Below are 23,807 nucleotides of genomic sequence, written 5' to 3' on the forward strand. Positions count from 1 at the left end.
TCGAGCTCTCACACTGGAGTTATGTGCTCAGGACGCCCTTGGAGAAGCTTCTTTCCCCAGCTGCCTCTTCTCGCCTCTTCTCGCTGCTTCCACTTTGATGCCTTAAGATGGCTTTTGTATATTGCTGCCCTCATTCATGATGTGTTTACTTCAAAGTTTAATTCTCCGTGGGCAGGCTCATTTCCCTCTTTGCAAGTTCCTGGCAAGTACTTCATTGTAGCCCCTAATTGCTACCAGATAATTGATGTCAATATTCTTCTTACAGAAAAAAAACCACAAATAATCTAAAACATTTTCCCCTAATCTGGACAATTAAAGAAAATTTTTAGGCATTATTAAGTAGGCTGCTTCTGTGTGCCTGTGCTGTCTGTTGGACATATCCCTCTGTTGGTACCTCCCATTGTTCCAAGTAGATCTCTTGGGGCAAAGGCATGGACAGTTTAGGGACTTGGAGTCATCGTAGCTGTCAAGAGCCTTGGCACCGGATTCCCAGCTGGCAGGAGTCCAGCACAGGCACAGCTAGACCTCCCCTCTCTTTATTTTCTAACTCAGACCACTCCCTCCATGGGTGCCAAGTATCCCCACACCATCTGTTAGGATGATTTTGTTTTTCCAGAGTCAACGGCTGATTGTGCAGCTCAACCATCCATTAAAAGTTTCATCCTGGTATTACCATTTTTGCTGGTTTCTTTTCAAACGGACTTTTGTTCTTAATGATGAAAGCTTACTAATGATTAGGACATAGTGGACATCGTATGAGCTAGGAGATGCTGCAAACACATAGGCAGTGAGCAAGACATCTGAGGAAATCCCAGGAATATTCTCTTTCTATGGTTGGGATAAATTATTTGAGGGAAAACTGGCTAGCACCTTTGTCTTTTTATAAATGCATGCACGTGTGCTTGTGAGTACCTGGCTTTATTCTACACTAAAATTAAGTAGTCGTGCTAGACTCTGCTGTACCCTGAAAAGGAATGGTTGAAGGGTGTCTTATGACTTCAGTGGTGCTTAATTTCTCTAATTCAACCTCTCATTGGTGATGCAGTGTAATAAGGACCAGTTAATACGAAGTAAATACAGACTCAAATTTAGATACTGTCACTCACTCGCATCCTTTGGTTCTAGGGAACAGGAGCCATTCAAACTAGGGAAAACTATTGGAGCGCCCGAGGGTGCGTTAGAATTCAAGAGCAGGAACATGATGGAAAGCGTTCCTATCCTGAGGTTACCTTGTGCCTTAACAGAAGCATGTGCAGGCAGGGCTCCTGCCTGAAGCCACTTAGCTTTCCTTGCGGCACTGGTCAAGAAGCCCACCACCCCTCATCATTTCGGTGCTGCAGCTTCTGCTGCCATCGCCCTCCCCTCTCCCCTTCCTCTAGTGTTCCCTCTCCACCCTTCCTCCACTCTTTGTGGTGCCCTGTCTTTACCATAACCTCTAGTAGCCGTTTAACACAAACTGGCTCCATTTGCCAGTGTGCTGTGGAGTCTCTGTGTTTGAGGAAAGCTCTGAATGACTAAGTGGAAATCAGGCGAGTCTCTTATCCAGATCGTTCTAGTGGAGAAAATCCGGGCATGGGAAGTAGAAGGCATTTGAGGTCATGGTGGTACCTGGAGTGTTTCTTCTGGGTTTAGGGAAGAAGAGCTTCTCTGAGAAGGAAATGTGCGTGCCAACAGGAAGTGATGGATAGGAAGTAGGTGGCATATGTCTAGACTAATGTGTATTGTCTCTGTGACCACGGGTGGTCACTTTGTCCCACTGAATCTGTTTTCTCATCATTAACTTGTGATAATGGTGATCTCTCACCAGTGTTTGTAACAACCAGTTCGAACAAGCTCATAAAGATATTTTCTTTAAAACTTCAGAGCTAGAAACAAAATCAAATAAGGAACTTACTTAAAAGCACATAATATAAACTATTTTGGGAGCAATACGTCTGTGGTACTATGTTCAATGCTCTTACTTAAATGATTCCACTTAAAACAGATTGAAATGTTAAAATTACACAGCAAATGTTTCCGTGGACAATTTTTTCCTCCTTTTTTCTGTTTTCTCCTGTCTGCCCATATCAGATAGACAGGATAACCAATCCCAATGGGAAAACAAGGGGACTGATAGCTGGCGAGGAGGAGAGTTGATTGGGAGAGGAGGAAGTGGGGGAAAGGGAGAGGGAAGCCAACAAACCCAGGGACAAGGGAACAGTAAGAGATACAACATCCATGCCCGGGAGGGTGTAGACTGCCTAGTGGGGGGTGGGGGATGATCAAGTACAGTGTAGCTGAGAAGTATTGAGAGTCTAATGAAGGGTGAACATGACAGTGGAACAGGAGGAAAGTAAAAAGAAATAGAGGAAAGAACAAAGAGGCAGAAGACATTTATAAAGGTATAAATATAGGCATGCACTTATGTAAATACATAAAAATATTAATAGGGATATAGGTCTATGTACATATATTTAAATGTTAAGTATTAAGGTAGCAGATGGGCATTGGGTCTCTACTTAAGTACTCCCTCCATGCAAGAATACTTTGTTCTAATAACCTGGCATTCTGTGATGCTCACCTTTCTGACATGAATGCTGAAGTCAAAATGAGTACATAAGCAAATGTGAAGAAAGCTGATGTTGCCTGGCTATGAAAAGATACAGTGTCTAGAGCCTTAAAGTCTTGAAGTTAGACAAGTAGTTATCTAGCAGGAAGTAACAGGCCCACATGGAAGAAGCACACCAACCTGTGTTATCAGGCACCAGAAGACCCAAAACAAATATATTGATGCAAACAATGGGGATAGGAAAGGAGACCCAAAGCCCATCTGTAGACAATTGGACATTCCCCTCACAGAAGGGTCACAAAGAAGGAATGAGTCAGCCACGGTGCAGCACAGCATTAAGAGAACACACAATAGTCCTCTAGTTCTTTAATGCTTCCTCCGCCCACTATCATGACCCCAGTTCTGTATCTGGATTAATTTATATCATGCTATTAGAGAGTATAGATTTGTACAGAATTTTCTGTTCTATGCTAGGGACATTATACGAGAACCTATGAGGGAACAAAGAAGGAGACAAGGCTACTAAGATGTTGAGCTGAGAAAAATGTATACCAAGAGAAAGGAAAAAGACTTGGCAGTGGATGTGAATTAGACTCTAGAAATCCATAAATTTGAGAGGTCATTGAAGGCTTTTGTGGGCAAAGAATCTTCAAAGATGAATAGAATTAAATGGAAAAGTAGAAGAGAGTGCTTTAGGTAATGGGGTGCAAAGTTCTATAAATCAGACTTCTGCCCTTTGGATAAAGGACTGACCTTGAGGAGGTGATGTTTGAGGCAGTTTATTTCCCTGGTGCCAGAACTGTATGAGCTTGAAGAGGAAGGTGTTGGAGCTTCATCTCCAAAACGCCCATGCCTCCTTCCCAAAATAGCTAACAAATACTCTGCGAAGGAATTGCTGATTGTTACCTAACATTGATTTTACTTTATTCCAAGCCTCCCAATTTCCTTAAGCATAGATTATTTTCAAATTATTGTTGTTTTCCACTTTGCCATTCACCAGATACTCGTGTGTGAGTCCAAAATAAAACTGGTTTCAACAGATTTCACTTTGGGGAGTAGGAAGAAGGCTTAAGGAAAGATTACACATCATAAATAATTATCAAACCCATATAGATTCTTTCTATATTAACAAACTTTGATCCATCTTGGCGCTCCTGGGGTATTTTTGTTTAACCTGCACTGGACTCGGTGCCACATAAATACTGAACATTAATGTAAGTGCTTGACAAAGAGGACATTGGCTATGTGATTGTAGGTGATGGTATTCGCAAACCCCACTGCCATCTAGTTGATTCCGACTCAGAGCGACCCAGCGGGTCAGGGTAGAATTAACCCCTGTGGGTTTCAGAGACTAGAACTCGTTGCGGGAGTAGAAAGCCTTATCTTTCTCCCTTGGAGCTGCTATTGGTTTTCAACTGCTAACCTTGTGGTCAACAGCCTACAGTGTAATCATGATGCCATTGCTGCTCCATATTTGGTCTTTAAAATAAGAAATGTGTCATAAATTCCGGGGGAAAAAACTTGGAAGTGAGGTGACATTGACCTAAGTCCCCCCCCAAAATATGTCAACAGAATTTTTAGTAGTTTTATTGACATATAATTCACATCATACAATTTAATATTTCAATCATATTAAGAAAAGTTGTGCAGTCAACCACCACAATCAATTTCAGAACATTTTCTTCTTTCTTGTACTCATTGTTAGCTCCCCATTCCCCCCAACCTCCACTGCCATGCACCTAGGAAATTATTAATCTTGTTACTGTCTCTTTAGATTTACCTAATCTGGATTTCATATACAGAAAATCATATAAAATAAAACAAGAAGTGAACAAAAAAATGACAAAACAGAAAAACGTCAATTGAAAAAACGCAGATAACAATTAGAACTGAAATAACTTTAAAATGGATCAGAGAGCCCAAAGGAGGTGTTGTTACACTTTGACCTAACTACATCTGCTATGCGCTACAATGCCTTCTCTCTGGTAGCAACGCTATTCACTGGACTATGGTCGAGGGGTTCATCAGAGGCATGTGGGACAATGCAAATGGATTTGGGGCTTTTGTTGTCATCCATTAGCCTTCTGCAAACTGGCTATTGGTAATTTGAGCCCTGTTAGTCTTTCCTCCTCTGGATTTGGATTTTATTATTTTATAATCCTTGGATCACACTGGCTGGTGTGCTTGTTCCATGTGGACTTAGCTGACACTTCACTTAGATGGCTGCCTACTTTAAGATAAGCCTTTTTTTTTTATAAATCAGTTTATTGGGGCTCATACAACTCTTATCACAATCCATACATATGCCAATAGAGTAAAGCACCCTTATACATTCGTTGCCCTCATTATTAAGATAAGCCTTTTAAGACAAGACCCTAGATGCTATTCTTTCTCATAGCCAGGCAGCATCTCAACAGGATTTTTTTTTTCTTTTTAAAATCATTTTATTGGGGGCTTGTGCAACTCTTATCACAATCCATACATACATCCATTGTGTCAAGCACATTTGTACATTTGTTGCCATCATCATTCTCAAAGCATTTGCTTTCTACTTGAACCCATGGTATCAGCTCCTCATTTTCCCCTCCCTCCCTGCCCCCCCCCCGTGAACCCTTGATAATTTATAAATTTTTGTTATTTTGTCATGTCTTACACTGTCAGACATCTCCCTTCACCCATTTTTCTGTTGTCCATCCCCCAGGGAGGGGGTTATATGTATATCTTTGTGATCGGTTCCCCCTTTTGATCCCACTTACCCTTACCTTCCTGGTATCTCTACGCTCATTATTGGTCCTGAGGGATTTATCTGTCCTGGATTCCCTGTTTCCAGTTCCTATCTGTACCAGTGGATATCCTCTGATCTAGCTGGATATGTAAGGTAGAATTTTGATCATGATGGTTGAGGGGAAGGAGACATTAAAGAACTGGAGGAAAGTTGTATGTTTCATCATTCCTATACTGCACCCTGACTGGCTCATCTCCTCCCCGCGACCCTTTTGTAAGGGGATGTTCAGTTGCCAACTGGGCTTTGGGTTTCCACTCCGCACTCCCCTTCAGTCACAATGATATGATTTTTTGTTCTGATGATCCCTGATAGACCTGATCCCTTTGACACCTCGTGATCATGCAGGCTGGTGTGCTTCTTCCATGTGGACTTTGTTGCTTCTGAGCTAGGTGGCCTCTTGTTTATCTTCAAGCCCTTAAAACACCAAATGCTATCTCTATTGATAGACACCATCAGCTTTTTTCACATTTGCTTATGCATCCATTTGTCTTCAGCAATCTTGTCTGGAAGTTTAATAGAACAAAGTATTCTTGCATTGAGGGACTCCTTCAGTGGAGCCCCAATGTCCATCTGCTACCTTAATACTAAACCTATAAATATATGCACATAGATCTATTTCCCCATCCTCATATTTAAATATATTGACATTTGTACTTGCATATATTTAGACCTCTATAAATGTTCTTTGCCTCCTAGTTCTTTCCTCTTATTTCCTTTGACTTTCCTCTTGTCCCACTATCATGCTCAGCCTTCATTTGGGTTTCAGTAATTCCTCTCAGTTACATTGCCCGTGATCAAGCCCTAAAAGGCCTCCTACACCCTCCTTCTCATCAATTTTGGATTATTTGTTCCCTTGTCCCTGGTTTTGTTAACACCCACTTCCTTTCCCATGCCTCCCCTTCTTGCCATGTCAACCCAGAACCATTGGTTCCGTTGTTTTCTCCTCCAGATTGTTTATCCTGCCTGTCATATCTATATGCACAAATAAGCAAGACAGAACAAAACAACAACAACAAAAATGACAAAAAAAGAAAAGCCTGTAAATTATTCAAGGTCTGTTTGTTGACCTTTAGGAGTGTTTTCCAGTTGTCTCTGATCGGGTGCCACACCCTGGCCCCAAAGTCTATTTTTGGTATTACCTCCTCAGGACTTCCTTGCTCTGCTCCCCTTGCTGTTCTGTTGCACCCTCTTAGTATTTTGCCTCGTTGTGGTGGGGTCAGATCGGGTGCGGTTCCCACACTGTGTCTCCAGTGCTGTCCCCTGTAGGGCTATGAGTCAGTGAGGGATGGCGTGTCTCATCGTGGGGCCGGCCATATGGTCTCTGTGCTTTCACTGCTCTGAGCAGGGATATCATCCTCAAGGCTTGGTGGCCAGGATGTACTCCACTCTCTCTTCCTCCCCCTTCATTTGCTCCTGTGTGCTCTGATCAGACATGTCCCTCTCCCTGAGCTGTAGCTTCAGTGCTGTCCTCTAAAGTGAATTCTGCGGGGAGAGGGGTCTGTACATACAGTTGAGATTAGGGTCGGCCTCTCAGACCTCTCTACTGGTTCCCTGTTTCATGCCGGTATGTTGCATTCACATCTTGGAGCACCGGCTTGAAGTCTGGTCCCTCTCCTACAAAAGAATCTTTTAATCTAATTATCTGATATAATTTTAAGCCAGATTTTTAAGGTGTCTGCATTGCAATACAATGCTCTTCATCTTGTTTGATAGTACAACAGCACAAAGGGTTAAAAGACTAAATCCTCAGAGCCAAAAATTTGGAAAAGAGAGAGGAAATATAACAGTGTCATAGGTAGAGAAAATGAGAGATGTATGTCTGTTTCAAGGAAGATATTCTTTAATCTAGATAAGTAGAGTCAACATAGAAAAGAGTTGTTAAAGCCTTTATTATAGGAAAAAATATTATCTACTGTAGTGAATATGGGTTCTGTAGCAAAGTGTGGTAAAGAATCAAGTAATACCTATCCGAAAGAATAGTGTCTGGGGTCTTAAAAGGTTGTCTTAAAACAAGCAGCCATCTAAAAGGAAGTGTTAGCTAAGTCCACAACCAAAAAAGCAGAACAACTTTTGTGATACAAGGATTGTAAATAATAGAATTCAAGAACAGAAGAGGGAATTATATAAGAACTTAAGTTCTGAACACTGTTTTGCAGAAGGCTATGGATGACATGAAAGCCCAGAATCTTTGCAAAGTCACCAAGAGGATTGAGCTTCTATTGCATTCCCTTGGACCATTGGGCAGTGTTGTGAATAGTCTTGCCCTCAAACAAAGTGCATTGGAAAGTGAATTGCTGAAGATATTAAAAATAACAAAAACTCACTGACATCTGGTTGATTTCACTCATAATTACCCTATAGGAATGAGTAGAACTGCCTCACTGTCCCTGTGGGTTTCGGAGTCTTTAACTGTTTATGGAAGAAAAAGCCTCATCTTTCTACCATAGTGACGGGTGGTTTCAAACTGTTGACCTTGCAGTTAGCAGCTCAGCCCAATACACAATGACTACACTACCAGGACTCCTCTTGCAAATGTTCTTGTTAGGTGTCATTGTGTCAGTTCCAACCCATACCAACCTTACGCCCCTTGTTGTAGCCACTGTGTCAATCCATCACACTGAGGTCTTCCAATCTGCTGCCCCTGTAGTTTACCAAACATGATATCCTCCAGGGACTGGTCTCTCCTGAAAACATGCCCGAAGTACGGAAGATGAAGTCTCACCATCTTGCCTGTAGGGAGCACTCTGGCCGTACTCCTTTGAAGACAGATCTGTTTGTACGTGTAGCATGCCACAGGCTTTCAGTATTCTCCAGCACCTCAATTCTAATGCATCAAGCATTCTTCGGTCTTCTGTATCCCGTGTCCAACTTTCACATGCATATGAGGCAATGGAAAACATCACGGCCGGGATGAGGCACACCTTAGTCCTTAAAGTAACATCCTTGCTTTTCAATACTCTAAGGAGGTCCTGTGCAGCAGATTTACCTAATGTAACTTGTCTTTGATCGCTTTCCTAAGCATTGATTGTGGCCCCAAATAAGACAAAATCCTTGACAACTTCAACCATTTATCATTTTATCAATTGTAAGTCATAGTCCACACTGACAGCTGCAGTCCTTGATCCTCATCAGCACGTGCTTCACGTCCTCCCCCACGGAGCAAACACGGCTGTGTCATCTTCATACTACTGGTTGTCAATAAGCCTTCTTCCAATCCTGATGCCACATTCTCTTTCTTTTAAGCCATTTTCATGGATGATTTGAAGATACAACCCTGTTACATACCTTTCCTGACTTTAAACCGTGTAGTATCCCCTTGTTCTTTTCTCACAACTGCCTCTTGATCCACGTACAAGTTCTACATGAGCGCAATGAAGGGCTCTGGAATTCCTATTCTTCTCAAGGCTGCTCACAGTGTGTTATGGTCCGCACAGTTGAGTGCCTTGCCATAGTCAAATTAACCCAAGTAAACATCTTTCTGATACTCTCTGCTTTGAGACAATGATACCTTTTTTCCACATCCTCATGATTGTGTTATTATCAGCATAATTAATCATATGATTTTCTGATTCAAAATGGCTAATGCTAGCCCATTTTAGCTCACTAGTGCCTTGAGTATCAATCTTCATACATTCTATTTCATTTTTAACTACTTCCAATTTTCCTAAATTCGTACTTCACACATTCCAAGTTCTGATCATTAGCAGATGTTTGCAGCTGTTTCTTCTGACCTTGAGTAGTGCCACATCAGCAAAAGGAGATCCCAAAGCTCCACTCCCCCAGGCTTTACCTGACTCCTGTCACCATGGTTGACTCGAATCCAAGAAATCAGCTCCTCAGTCACATTTTGAGTTCCCTCCAACCTGTGGATCCCACCCTGCAGCTCTGTCTCCGATAAGCGTCTGCTTTCATTCATTAGGCTTCAGTATCTGACAATGCTTCAACGCTATGCATATAGTTTTCAGCGGCTCCTTTCTCTGAAGTGGGGAGCTAAGTCCTTCTTTGTTATCACTTACTAATCTGGAAGCTCAGCTGGGACCTGTTCCCTTTGACCTCGCTGATATTTGAAACACCAGTGACATAGCTTCCAATATTACAGCAACATACAAGCCAAGCCAACAAATTGACAGGCAAGTGATAGAATGCAGGGAGAGCTAGGTTCAAATTTAACACATTATTTGTTATCCCTTTTGACATTTTTAATTTGTTCTAGTCTTCATTTTTTGCTTTCTTTGGGTTTAGGTTTTTCTGTGTTTTATTTTTATTGTTGGGGGTAGTTTATGATTTTCTCTATATGAAATCCAGAATGGATAAATATATACAGATAATAACTAAATTAATAGTTTCTTAGGGTTATAGCTTGGGGACCTGGAGGTGGGGGCAGTGGAGAACTAATAATAATAAGCACAAAAATGGAGAAAAGTGCTAAAATTGATTGCGATGATGAAGACCACCCGTTTAATATGGAGCCACTGTGGTTAGCGGTTACATTTGGGCTGCACGGTCAGATCAGCAGTAGAAAGCCACCAGCCCCTCCTCGGGAAGCCTTCCACTCTGTAACGTGTTAGAGTCTTGGAAGCCCCCAGCGGCAGTTTTGCCTTGTCTTTATAGGGTCTGCCATGAATCAGAGTCAACTCAATGACAGTAAGGTTTGGTTTTTGTTAGTTTTTCAGGGGTGGGTGGGTGAGGTTTAATATAGTCAAACCCATTGAATTACAGGGTATGGGAATCAATTCAACTGGTTTTTGCTTTAATTATTTTCAGTGACTCGCTGTAGAGTGGTTTTTATAAGTGTCTTTGTCCTTACCCATTTCTTTTCCACCTGAGAAGGAGAAAACAAAATTGGTAGGAAGATAAATCCAGCTCTGCTAGGGATAGCATTGATGTTTATACAGACGACAGATTTATAGCTTGCTGTTCAAGGGAGTTCAACCACACTTTTATTTTAATAGCCACAAATGTTCACAAGTGTTTCCAATTTATAAGAAATTGTAATTTATCAAGGCAGTAAAGCTTGTCTTCCTTCTCCCATGCCATGAAAATAGAATTTCATATTTCCCTTCTGTTGCCTGGGGTTACTTGATAAATAATTCAGTGGTTTAAAGTGTGAAAGATATTTAACAGTAGAACAGGGGCTTTGCATGAGAACTTGAATATTCCACCTGTTTTGTTATTTTTCTTGTCCGGATTATAAGAAATAACCAAGTGTCAATTTATAGATGTCTATGAACTAAAACAGAGATGTAAAGCTTGAAAGAGTGAGTGAGTCTTAAGTGCTTTGTTTTAGAATTTTTCCTTTGTTACTGGTGTCCTAAATGATAATTCCTGTGTAGGGCTCAATTTATGATTCAGATGGAACCTTTGAAGGTTCAGTCAACATAAATTGTGTACTGTCCACTGCTGGCTTTCAGAACTGTGCCCAGTGCTGTAACTCTTTAGTTTTCTTTTCCACTCAAGGTTCTCTGTAGGACTTACATCTTTGCTCTTGCTGCTGTTCTTCAGGCATATTCAGAACATGAGTGAGATCAAGACTGATGTCGGACGAGCTCGGGCGTGGATAAGATTGTCTCTAGAAAAGAAGCTCTTGTCCCAGCATCTCAAGCAGTTGCTGTCTAACCAGCCGCTCACCAAGTAAGAGCTCTCCCCTCGAGACAGACCTGTTCCATGACCTGTGTGCTTGCAGAGTGAACGATAGAAACTGGCACACAGTGGCTTCTTCCGTTTGAATCACATGATTCTCTCCTCCCAAGCACATGTGAGCTTCAGAAACCACGTGATACTTGATCTTGCTGGTAAGGTACAACACATTGCATAGCCAAAGACTAGCTTGTTCCCTTCTGATCCAAAAAGAAAGAAAGAAAAATAAAAGCTATCTAGTCCAGGCCACACAAGCTAATAGTTGCACTATGCAAATCTTATTGTAAGAGTCACAGCAAAAACCTGGAGTACACCCCCCCCCAAAAAAAAAAACCACCTCATAAGAACCACAGTAGTAACACCTTGTGGGAGTTGCCAGTGCTTCCGCTGGACAAGTGTAAAGCCCCAGTAAACATTAAGTATATACCAGTTAATTGTCAACCTTTTTGATGATTTCCCTTCAGTCTATCAAGAAGGCCTCTCAGATTACATTAATCACCCATATAATATGTACACTGGTGCTAACTTGTAGGCTGATGACTTTGTGGTCCCAAGAACAAAAAGTATGGAAAGAATTCAACAAACCTCAAACATGGTAGTCTGTCTGACTAGTCCTGGGAACCCAGTTCTCTTTGAAGTTTTGCATTTGTAGGGATAGTTTTAGGATGAACATTAATAAAGAATACTGTGGTAAAGTATAACCTGTGAATCTAACCTTGATCCCTTATAAATTGTTTTCCATGGGAGAGGGGGAGGCGGGAGAGAGGAAGTGGGTGTTAACAAACCCAGGGACAAGGGAACAACAAGTGATTTAAAAATCAATGCAAGGAGGGTGTAGGAGGCCTGGTAGGGCTTGATCAAGGGCAATATAACTGAGAGGAATTACTGAAAACCAAATGAAGGCTGAACATGATAGTGGGACAAGAGGAAAGGAAAAGGAGATAGAGGAAAGAACTAGGAGGCAAAGCGCATTTACAGAGGTCTAAACACAGGCATGTGCATATGTGAATATATTTACATGTGACGATGGGGAAATAGATCTATGTGCATATATTTATAGGTTTAGTATTAAGGTAGCAGATGGACATTGGGCTTCAACTCAAGTACTCCCTCAATGCAAAAACACTTTGTTCTATTAACCTGCCATTCCATGATGTTCACCTTCCCGACACAATGGCTGAAGAAAAAACCGGTGCAAAAGCAAATGTGGTGAAGAAAGCTGATGGTGTCTGGCTATCAAAAGATATAGCATCTGGGGTCTTAAAGGCTTAAAGATAAACAAGTGGCCATCTAGCTGAGCTGCAACAAAGCCCACATGGAAGAAGCACACCAGCCAGCCACGAGGTGTTGATAGTATCAGGTATCAATCATCAAAGACCCAGAACAACAAATCATATCATTGTGAATGAGGGGGAGTGCAGAGTGGAGACCCAAAGTCCATCTGTAGACAATTGGACATCCTGTTACAGAAGAGCCACAGGAGGAGATGAACAAATCAGGGTGCAGTCTAGCACCAAAGAAACATGCAAATTTCCTCTGGGTCTTTAATGCTTCTATCCTACCCCCACCCCCACTATCATGATCCCAATTCTACCTTACAAATCCAGCTAGACCAGAGCATGTACTTGGATACAGATAATAGCTGGAAACACGGAATCCAGGACAGATAAACCCCTCAGGAACAATATTGAGAGTAGCCATACCAGGAGGGGAAGGGGAAGGTGGGGGTAGATAGGGAGAATCAATCACAATGATCTACCTATAACCCCCCCAAAGGAATGTACAACAGAAAAGTGGGTGAAGGGAGTCATCAGTCAGTGAAAAACATGAAAAAAATAATTACAAATTATCAAGGGTTCATAAGGGAGGGGAGGATGGTAGAGGAAGGGGGTAAAAATGAGAAGCTGATACCAAGGGCTCAAGTAGAAAGAGAGTATTTTGAGGATGATGGCAAAAAATGTACAAATGTGTTTGACACAATCAATGGATTGTGATAATAGTTGTACAAGCCCCCAATCAAATGATTGAGGAAAAAATGATTTGTTTTTCTGATTAGTAAGCTCATTCTTGTTCTTTGTGTTAAAATTACAAAGAAATAGATGAAAATCATTTATAATCCTCCATAAAGATGAATATTTAGTATTTTTCAGGTTTTATTTTGTACTTTCTCCTATACATGTTGTGTTAGTCTGGGTACTTTAGAAAAACAAATCCACAGAAACTTATGTAAGAGAGAGTTTTATATAAAGGTCAAATGAGCATCAAGAAAACATCCCAACCCGGCGCTGCCCAAGCCCACAAGTTCAACATCAACCCATGTGTCCAACACCAATCCACACAGTCCTCCTCCATCTCACAAAACAGGCGCAATGATGCCAACTCCAGGAGGAAAGCCGAGTCAGTGAACCTGTAAATATCTCAGCGCTGGCAGGGGTCTCCACACGGCTGCTCCAACACCCAGGGCTGCATCGGGGTAGGTCCATACGGCTTCTCCTCTGGGATGTCTTGCAAGAAGTGAGCCTTGCCAGCTGAAGCAGGGAACTGCCTAAGGCAGCTGCATTGTGGTCCAACATCAGAAAGCAAGAGACCCGAGAACTAGAAAGGCGAGGTTCACTGAGCCATTTATCTCTCTACCCTTCAATTAACCCCACCTGTGTTTATCGGCCAGGCTGGCACAATAACTACCTCACGTGTTCTTTAGTTGACATTATACTATATTTATGTTTACATCTCTGAACATTTATTTATACCATAAGAGTTTAAGCTTTGACGTCAGTGTCTGTGTTTAAATATCTCCCCCAATCCCTAGGTAACGGCATGGTTAGGTTCCAAAGACTACACTGTTAGGCAGAATCAGCGTTCTGCTGGGAACCCCTGCACCACCCTTGGTGGCTCTTGAGCTCCACAACTGGCAGTGCCAGGGGTCCAGATGGCTAGTAGGGGTGCTGCCTGTGCCTCTGCCCCCTCTGCAGTCTCACCTGCCTGCTGTCACGACATAGGCCCAAGAAAACCCCTCAAGAACCTGTGAAACACTGCTGCTTCTGGAAGGGTTGGAATTTGAGCCTGAGCATCTGGAAACTAACAAATGGCTGCTCAGAAGAGGAGCTCACCTCCCAGTCTGTGGGGAGGAGAGGGCACCCTACTTCTGCCGTAACGCCTGGGCCCTGAATTGTCACACCCTTCCTGCCCAAGGACTTGATCCCTCCAGGTTGCTTGAGTGGACGGGAGCAACAGCAGCCTCCATGCCCCGACCTCCTCCTCAGCCACGCACAGGCCCTTCGTAGAAGTACTCCCTTCTAATCCCCCTGGCTTACCACTTGGACACACAGCTTGCAGTAGTGAGGATGGGATTTAGAGAGAGGGTTTTGGCAGCGAGCTCACTGCTTCAGCTACAAGTTTGACAGATACAGGTGACTCTTGGGAGCTGGAGCTGGACACGGGAGAAAACCAAGTTAATGTGTAAAAGAGATTTGCTTAAATAGTCATAAATTTGAATTGTTGAATAATAAGATAGTAGTGAGAAGTAGGTTTATTACCTTTACTAGTTGAGTGTCCTAGGATAAGATATAGGGGGTATCCCTCCCTCCCAAAATGGAAAAAAGCTCCACTGGGTGGAGCTTTCGTGGTATGCCTTTTTCCCACTAGGCGTGCATCAGAGAACTGTGTGGCTCTGAAATTTTGTTTCCTGCTTAGGGAAAAATGCCGCAGAAACTGTTGTGACGTTGAACACAGCTTATAAGGACAGCACTGGGGGAAAAGTCAAGTGTACAAGAGGTTTTCTTGTTTCAGAAAAGTACAGGTGAAATGTCGATTGATGACAGATCTCATTCTGGACATCTGTCAACTTCCTGAACAGACAAAAATGTTGACAAAATTCATGCACTTGTGCTCAGAGGCCGACAGTGGACCATTGAAGGGATGGAAACATTATCTGGACTGTCTTGGAGCACAGCTCAGCGAATTTAACAGATTTGGGAATGAGAAGGGTCGCTGTGAAATTTGTGGCTCAGGTTCTGATTGACCAGGAAGAAGAGCATCAAGTGGAAACATGCTGTGTTTTGAAGCCACCCAGACTTTTGTTCCAAAGTCATTACTGGTGATGAAACATGGTGCTATTCTGATCACCCTGAAAGCAAACATCAAGCAAGTGGAAGATGCCATCGTCACCTCACCCAAAAAAAGCTTGTCAAGTGAAATCAAAGATGAAGAAGATGCTCATTAAGTTTTTTGATGTGAGGAGGAGAGTGCATTTGGAGTTCATTCCACCAAGTCAGACTGTTAATCAAGCTTTCTACAAAAGATTGTGTAATGGTATGCGTGTGGTACAAAGAGGCCTGATTTGTGGCAGATGGGCCTGGGTTTGCCACCATAACAGTACAACTGCTCACGCAGTCATCTGTCTCGGTTTTTTGGCAAAAAACAGCATGCCTCTCTTTGTCCATGCACCTTACTCACCTGACCTTGCTCTGTGCGACTTCTTTTTGTTTCCATGAATGATGAGGCACATGAAAGGACAGTGATTTGACAATGTAAAAGATGAAGCAAAGAACAAGGGAGATGCTGTCAACCATCCAAACAGATGAGTTTGAAAATGTTTCCAAGAATGGAATCCCAGATTTGACAAATTTATTAATGGAGAATACTTTGAAGATAAGGTTGTTTTGTTAAAAAATTTAAATACATAGCTTTGAAAAAAATCCCATTTTTTAGGTGGGTGGGGTACCTTCTCATATTTCTCTAGCTCCATTTTCCCATCAACAAAATAAGAATAATAGACTTGCAAGGGTGATCATGTGGATTATGTATGATAATACCAATAAAACACTCAAATGGTAGTAAAATATGAGTGTTATTAAGTTATTTACTGTTTTTAGTCATAATAGTACTGATATTAAATTTTTTCCTAAACTATCTTTAATTACTGCACATTATTCCAGCATGTTAATACCGTGGTCTATTTCTACCTAAAACACTTCATTGGACATATATTATTAAATCTTTGCCCCTATCTTATACTACATCATCAGGACTGAAAGTAAAATTAAAGATACTTTCCTGTAATTTTAACTTTTGTATGTTTATTTTTGTGACTTGTCTAGTTCTTTTTTAATCTTTCAAGGTAACGGTTTCTACCCAAAGGTTGTCTTAAGTGGAGGTAGTGGATTTTAATGGATGGCGTAGGGGAAGCGTGAAAAGCTTAAATGTCCTGTTGTCTGAAGTTGTGTGCTTGTCTCGCCCTGTCCTAGGAAGCTTTATAAGCGCTACGCTTTTCTCCGTTGTGAAGAAGAAAGAGAGCAGTTTCTTTACCACCTTCTTTCCCTCAATGCGGTGGACTACTTCTGCTTCACCAGCGTGTTCACCACAATCAGTAAGTGTGGAGAGTTCGCCTGCTCACTAAAGAGTTGGTTACTCAGGCGACTGGTGGAATAAAACAGTGAGTCATACCATAATGCAGGGAGCCGGGCACTGTATGTACCACCCAGAAGTCCATGCAGAAGCAAAGGGCACTTTCCAGGTGCTGGGAGTGCTTCCAGAAAGCAGCCCTCAGCTGGCAGGCCCCGTGGGGATCACCAGCACGTTCCCCAACTCCCCCCTCCCCCCACCAGTGCCCAGCATCTGGTCAGAGCCGCCCAGATCACCCTGGAGGCCTTCGTTGAGGCTGCCCCGTAGCTCACCTCCTCCTGCAGCCGATGGCGCTTTCTTCTGCATGTTGACCTGGGAGCCCTGCCGCGTACGCATCCTGCGTGCTAACCTCCAATTTAGAGTCGGCTTCCCAAGAAATTCAACCCGTCCTAGGAAATACTACCAGGAATATGTTACAGCATAGCCTCTGTCACATACAAAGCAGATCCCAAGAATCAGTGACCAAAAGCAAACAAAACTCACTGCCATCAATCAGTTCCGACTCCGACAGGCTAGAACTGCCCTGGTGTTCCCGAGACCTCTAACTGGTTACAAGAGTGGAAGGCTTCGTCGTTCTCCCACACAGCCTCCGATGGCTTTGAACTGCGAACCTTGTGGTTCACAGCCAACATGTAAACCTTCCACCACCAAAACTCATTAAACTGTGATGATTCAGAAGGATTTGGGATCTTATTAGACATTGTAAATCTAGAACTGGAAGATAAGTGTCACTGCTCACTGAAAGGTCAGCAGTTCAAGCCCAGCAGTGGTTCTGTGGGGGAAACCTGATGATTTGTTCCTATAAACATTTCAGCCTAGGAACCTCCTGGGGGAGCTCTCCGCTGTCACAGAGAACTGCTGCGAGTCAGAATCGACCTGAGAGCATGCAACAGCCCCGCTGCTGATGGAGCATGTGGGCGAAGACGTACTCCTGCTTGAGCGCTTGGTTACAGCACGTATTCTGTTCACACTGGTCTTCCTTCCCTTCTTCCGAAAACTTTTACTTAGATCAGTTAGAAATTATCTTCAGCCACAAGGATGAGAAACCTTAAAAACAGTTTCTTCTGTGATCATGAGAAGCCTGGCTGTGCTGGCCCCCTCATCACAGGACGACGCCCTTCCTGCAGGACGGAGGAGCAAACACTAAGGCGGAAGGGAGCGGGGTCTGTGTTAGAAAAGTACGATTTTCCAGGAATTCCCAGCCAGAATAGGGGTTTGGGTTTCCCAGTCTTGGGGGTGTTAGGCCAGTCATGCCCTTGGACTGGCAGTGCCCTGAGGCCACCTGAAGGGGGTGGGGAGCGGAGAGGAGGCACAACTGAGCCGTTTCTGTTAACCTTTGCAGTTCCCGTTGTCCGCAAGTTAAAACTAATACTCCCTTTTGAAATCGATGCTGGCAGCATATGTACAAATAAATGGTCTTGACATGATGGATAGATGTATAGATTGTGATAAGAGCTGTATAAAACGATAAAAAGAAACAACTCTAATACTCTCATGGTTCCAGGAACACTCTCCTCTTGCTCTGCTGAGTGTAGAAAGGAAAGAAACAGCATAAACCAGTTTTCCTCAATGAAGATGAAGTGGTAATTCTCATGTGGTGCCATATGTGTTCTGGAAAAGATGAACGAGCTTCTCTTGTTGTTTTGTGCTGATGTTATGATGACGTTCTCCAAAAAGTGGGTGTGGCTGTTTGGACAGGGGTGCTGTTTCCATGCTCACAGTGGGTGCCCTAGTGTTCCAGAGTTAGGTCTGTCATAGAGCGGCCTGAATAGCCGCCATGCTGCTGCTACTCGGATCAGGTGACTGCAGGACCAGACATGGCAGTTCTAACAGAGCAGCACAGCAAGGTAGGGAAGATTCTGAAGATGCTGCTTCTATTGCGGATTAACTGCCTGAGGAATGCTCAGTTTGAGGAATTGATAGACTTAGGGAAAGAATAATTTAGAGTTTAAGAATGCTGCTCTTTTTATACTTCATCTGTTGAAAGCCTTAGTGTGGGCCCTTTGCAGCCAGAGAATTGTTGACCCCAAACAGGCCTTTTCTGAGCTTCACGATGCAAGGAATTAGAGAAGTGCCGGCACCCAAAATAAAGTCTTAACCTCTTCTGCTTTCAGTTTCCAACCCACCTAGTCTCCTAGCTACCAAACCAGGAAAGCACGGCCTTTTCTCGGACATTTTCTTTACTTCGGCCAAAATGAAAGGGCAGTTACTCACCAAGGTAGAGAACGTACTTTATGTAAAATTAGGGAAAGGAACCATTTATCCCACTCACTTTCCTCCTTTTAAGAATCGATTGAAAAAAGAATGCATTGAACCCTGAACTCATTGTGTAAAGTGGTTTCTGGTCACCTTTGTGCCAGTGACTGTTTCTAGTCTACTTGTAAATCTTTCTGGGAGAGCTAGCAGCAGCTCTCCTGTGATTGAACAAGAAAGCCACCCTGCTAAGAAAAGAAGTGTAACTTTGATGAATAAAATGTGCTAGTGTCTTTAGAACACACACACACCTCTCCCCCACCCACCACACACACACACACCCTCCCCCACCCACCCACACCTCTTCTCTTCTTTTTTAAAGCTGCGGGTAATGTCTTTGTTGTGCCGGCACATTTGAACCTGACGGACAGTGATAGGACAGTGACATCTAGTGGTGCACTTTCTGAGAGTCGAGACAAAGTCCCCCCAACTGCCCCTCTTCTTCTGGGCTTGCCCAGCAGTTCCTCTCATCCATGAATTGCCTTCTTAGGATTCTAATCAGGGAGTCATGGTCAACAGGTTTTATGTTATGCCCATAACGGAGATGCCAAGAAAATTAGTAAAAAGAAATGCTATGTAAGGAGCCATTTTTCTTTCTTTTTCTATAAAATTGTATCAGTAATCACGTTTACCGGTATTTGGTTTGGGTACAAAATGAATTTTTTAAAATATTACATCGGGAAGAGTACTGGGTAGCGGGATCCGCGTCCATGCATGCCCTCAGGGATCACTGTGCTACCACCGGATATTGAATCTGGATGTGTGTCCATGCTGAGGTGCGTTGCAGCCCCTACATGGCAGAGCGTGCCAGGGAGGCTCCCGCATCTAGAAACTGGAACTCTCGGCTCAGCAACAGCAGCCAGGCCCGTGCCATGGAATCCATGGGGACTGAGTGGAGCGGCCCCACGGGGTTTCCCAGGCCGTCCAAGGTTTATGGACACAGCCTGTCACGTCTCTCACCCATGGAATGGCTGGTGGGCTCGAACCACTGACGTTTCCACTAGCAGCCAAGCACATAACCGCTCTGCCACCTGAGCTCGACTGAAACGGTTAATCTGATGACTTTGGTTAAGTACATCTTAACCGCATTGACTGACCATAGAAAGCAAATTATCTTTGAAAGCCATCCGAGTTCTTCAGAGAAGTAGTATGTTTTGTTGTCGGGAGACCCATCGTTTTGCATTAAGCTGAGCATTTATCTATCTTTCAGTGATCCCGTATAGGTCGGTGGTCATCCCAATCAAAACGTTAAGCAATGCAATCACCACATCAAACCCTTGGATCTGTGTGGCGGGAGAGCTGGGAGACACAGGAGCGATGCAGATTCCGAAAAACCGCCTGGAAATGACTTTTGAGGTAGGTTCAGCTAAGCAAGACGTGGCATTTCAAATGTAGTTCTACAGGAGGATTCCAGTTTGGAGTTGGTTGGTTTTATTTTTTTAATCAAATAATACACAGGAAGAACATTCAAACATGTAAGATCCATTTCATGACTACCTAAAATTGTCAGTTTAATTTGTTTTGTATTTTTATTGCTGTTATTTAAGCTCTATTTTTATATTTGTAATAGGGGGACGTGGGACCTCCTTTCCAGACCCTATTTTGGGATTCTCAGTGACTACCACAGAACCTAGCAAATAAAGGCATTCAAGTAGATGCTTACCCCACAAAGGTTCTCCTCTCTGGCCTCCCTGCCTGCCCTCAGCATCTCCTAATAAATGGACAAGAGAAGTGATATCTATCCATCCACAGAATCACTTATACAATGATTTTGTTTTTAAAAAAATTAATAACAATAATACCTTTCCACAGTGTAGCCTGCTTTCAGGTCTCAGCTAGTGAAGCGTTTTGGTGTGTGTGCGCCCACATGCAGGTTGATCTTGGTGTGTAGGAAGAAGGCAAATCCCTGCTCACACGTCAGCGGGGAAGCGAAGCGGGACTAAGTGAATTTCCTGTGCTTATTGTATTCATTGGTGCTTAAGAGTAGCAGCGTCTACTCAGCGTTGTGATTCCTTCAAGAGCCTTATCTACCCACTAGACTGACCTGGAACACCCGGATGCTTTCTCCCAGAGATACACAGTCACTTGATTGTAGACCTCATGGCTTGTGTCCCCATCTGTCATAGCCAGTTGAGGCCTATGCTCTTTGAAATTAGCAGACATTAAGATTTGGGATTTAATTAGCGTTTGTTTTTACTAAAATGGATTTTATTGTTGCTTTCTTTTGTCCTTGTCCAAGGAGCTCTGTGGTGTAGTGGGTTACCAGTTGGACTGCTAACCAACCATAAGGTCTGCAGTTGAAAATCACCAACCACTGCTTGGGAGAACAGTGGGGCTTTCTGCTCCATAAAGATTTTTGGTCTTGGGAATCCCCAGGGGCAGTTCCAGTCTGTCCGGAGGGGCCCTGGGAGTTGGCAGTGATCTTCTTAGTTTATTGTTTGTTCTCAAAAGAACCAGTAGGGGCATTCACTGGTGACCATGCTTTTTTTGCTGCAGCTTCAAAAACTACTTGTAGTGTAGGAGGGGTGAAGTTACTTCTGCCATGGTTTTTTATTAAAAACAGACAAATACCAATGTCTGATCTTTTTTGCTTCTGTAGTTTTCCTCTCTAGATAGTGTCCTTTGCTCACCTCTTGAGGTTCTTCTTGCTTTTCAAGACGTAAATTACTCCCCTGTGTGGCCCTGGACGCCCCTTTTCCCCACCCTCTCTAACAAATCTTTGTTTCCTCTGTTGCTCTAGCTAGCATATTGTATAGATCAACTATGTGATAGTTCATCGTCCCTATATCCGTAAGTGGGGGCTCCATGAGAGCAAGGACTCATGCAAATATATTTCTCTCTTTTGGTAGCACAGCCCATTATGCAGAGGAAGTCAGCTGAGGTGGTTACATTAGGGGCTGGGATGAAGTGACACTGAATAACGTGTGACCCCTTCCCTACAGTGCCAGAACTTGGGGAAGCTCACCACCGTGCAGATCGGCCATGACAACTCAGGTCTGTTAGCCAAGTGGCTGGTGGATTGTGTGATGGTCAGAAATGAAATCACCGGGCATACCTACAGGTAAGTACATGTGTTGGGAAGCTCAGAATTCCTTGAACCTCCTTCAGAATTTTTTTTTTTTTCTAACACTTTTCCCGCTGCCAGATCTTAAGTCTTTGGGTTCCTTTGTTTCTTTGTTTATACAACTTAAAATGTAATTTAAAAACAAAACATTATGCTTGCTGCTCATGCTTAGTTCACAGGTGATGAAAGGATTGGTACAACTCTGCAAAGAGTACAAGGAAAGACTCCTGGGTACTTCTAGTTGAGTCAGCACTCTGTGAGAGCATTACAGGCTTTCCCACTCATCTCCCACGTTAACTTCTGGTTTGGAGAGATCCTTCCGAAAACTAACCACAGAATTTAAATATACACGAGACATGACAAAATAGGAAAGAATGATTTTTACTTTTGTTGGGTGTGATAACATTTGTGGTTATGTAGGAGACTGTCTTACTTTTTAAAATTCCTATTAAAATATTTTTAGGGGTGAAAGATCCTGATACCTGTAATTTATTTTTAAATAATTAAGAAATAAACATTAAGAGCATGGCAGAACTTTAAATCTACCTGTTAAGAATATGAATGTCTTTTGTATTCTACTCTCTACTTTTATATGTGTTGGACATTTTCCGTAACTGAAATAACCCACAGCCCCTGAAATGATGGACTGCACAGTAGTAAGATGAAGGGGTGTTCTTTGGTTTTGTTTCATTCTGCAGGGGAAAAAAACTAATAAAAAGAAAATGCTGAGTGAGAAGGTGTTCTCTGTCCTCCCAGGTTCCCCTGTGGGCGGTGGCTTGGGAAAGGCATTGATGACGGGAGTCTGGAGAGAATTCTGATTGGAGAGCTGGTGGTCCCCGAGGAGGGCCTCGTGAGGCAGTGTCGGACGCCACCCCAGCAGAAGTCACCCACCTCAGCAAGGCGACTGAGCGTCCCGTCACTGACAGGAAAAACCAACAGTAAGTAGTTGGCTTTTTCATTATTTTTTACCCAGTTGTGCCTTCGATGTCACAGGCTTCTTGTGGCTATTTCACCTAGTAACTGGCATTGGTGGAGTATAATGAGGAAGGAGATTAAAAATTTTAAAGTTGAGGAAAATTAATTTGGGAGAAGGAGCTTTAAAAGAGGAAAATAAAGGTAAAACATTAACAAGTAATCAAAAGCCTGAAGATTTTGAAATACTAAAATTTCAAAACACTGAATGCTCACTTTTTTATTTTAATACTTTTATTGGGAGCTCTTACATCTCTTATCACAGCCCATCCATTCATCCAGTGTGTCAAGCACATTTGCACATATGCCGCCATCATCATTCAAAGCCATCTCTTCCCACTTGAGCCCCTGATATCAGCTCCCCATTTCTTACCCCTCCCTCCCCCGCCCCTCCCTCCCTTAAGAATCTTTGATAAGTTTTAGATTATTTTTCCATATCTTACATTGTCTTAATGCTCACTTTTAACTAAGCTGCAGAAATAGGAACTAATAATAAGGGCAATTTATAAGAAGGGGTCTTCTTCTAGAGCATTTAGAAAGAATAGTATCCTACAGACACCCTAAATTTTGACTACTGGCTTCAGTACTGAAAGAGAATAAATCTGTGCTCTTATAAATCACTCAATTTGTGGGATATTGTCCCTCAAAATCAGCAGTTTTAGAAAACAAGTATACCTCACCTTGATTCATATACACAAAGACACAAAATACAGAAGCATTAATTTTGTAAATAGAATATCATGTTCACATGGCATTTTTAATTGCATAACCCACATGTAATTTTTACTAATAATTAGTAGATTAAATTCTATCCCCCCCCCTCAAATATCAGATTCTGGTCCCTGAAAAGGAGCCAGGGTGGCTATACTTTGGGCTGCCAACCACAAAGTTAGCAGTTCGAAACCACTAGCCAGTCTACAGGAGAAAGGTTCGGCTTTCTACTCCAGTAAAGAGTTACAGTGTCACTCAGTGAAGATGGCTAAGTGCAGAGAGAGTAACGTCTAGGGACTTAAAAGACTTGCCTTAAAAACACAAGCAGCCCTCTAAATAAGGCATCAGCTGAGTTCACATGGAAGATGCACACTATGTGATCCTAGAATTGTGAACAATAAAATCCAAATCCAGAGAAGGGAACTGCATTAGAA

At 42.7% G+C, this 23,807-nt stretch overlaps 1 protein-coding gene across 3 annotated transcripts in view; it reads left to right on the plus strand.

Moving 5' to 3' along the window:
* DENND5B (DENN domain containing 5B) overlaps window positions 1–23,807 on the plus strand; it is a 171,872-nt gene that overhangs the window by 138,723 nt on the left and 9,342 nt on the right. For 2 of the 3 annotated variants that reach the window (XM_075551911.1, XM_075551909.1), the window contains 5 exons: window positions 10,836–10,964; window positions 16,217–16,338; window positions 19,837–19,982; window positions 21,569–21,687; window positions 22,447–22,628. In XM_075551911.1, coding sequence (XP_075408026.1) covers window positions 10,836–10,964; window positions 16,217–16,338; window positions 19,837–19,982; window positions 21,569–21,687; window positions 22,447–22,628 — 698 coding nt within the window. Of the gene's footprint in view, window positions 1–10,835; window positions 10,965–16,216; window positions 16,339–17,187; window positions 19,810–19,836; window positions 19,983–21,568; window positions 21,688–22,446; window positions 22,629–23,807 lie in introns of those variants that run through there. The other variant, XM_075551910.1, reaches the window with a different exon arrangement.

Source organism: Tenrec ecaudatus, chromosome 6 (genome assembly GCF_050624435.1).
Source record: "Tenrec ecaudatus isolate mTenEca1 chromosome 6, mTenEca1.hap1, whole genome shotgun sequence".
NCBI lineage: Eukaryota > Metazoa > Chordata > Mammalia > Afrosoricida > Tenrecidae > Tenrec > Tenrec ecaudatus.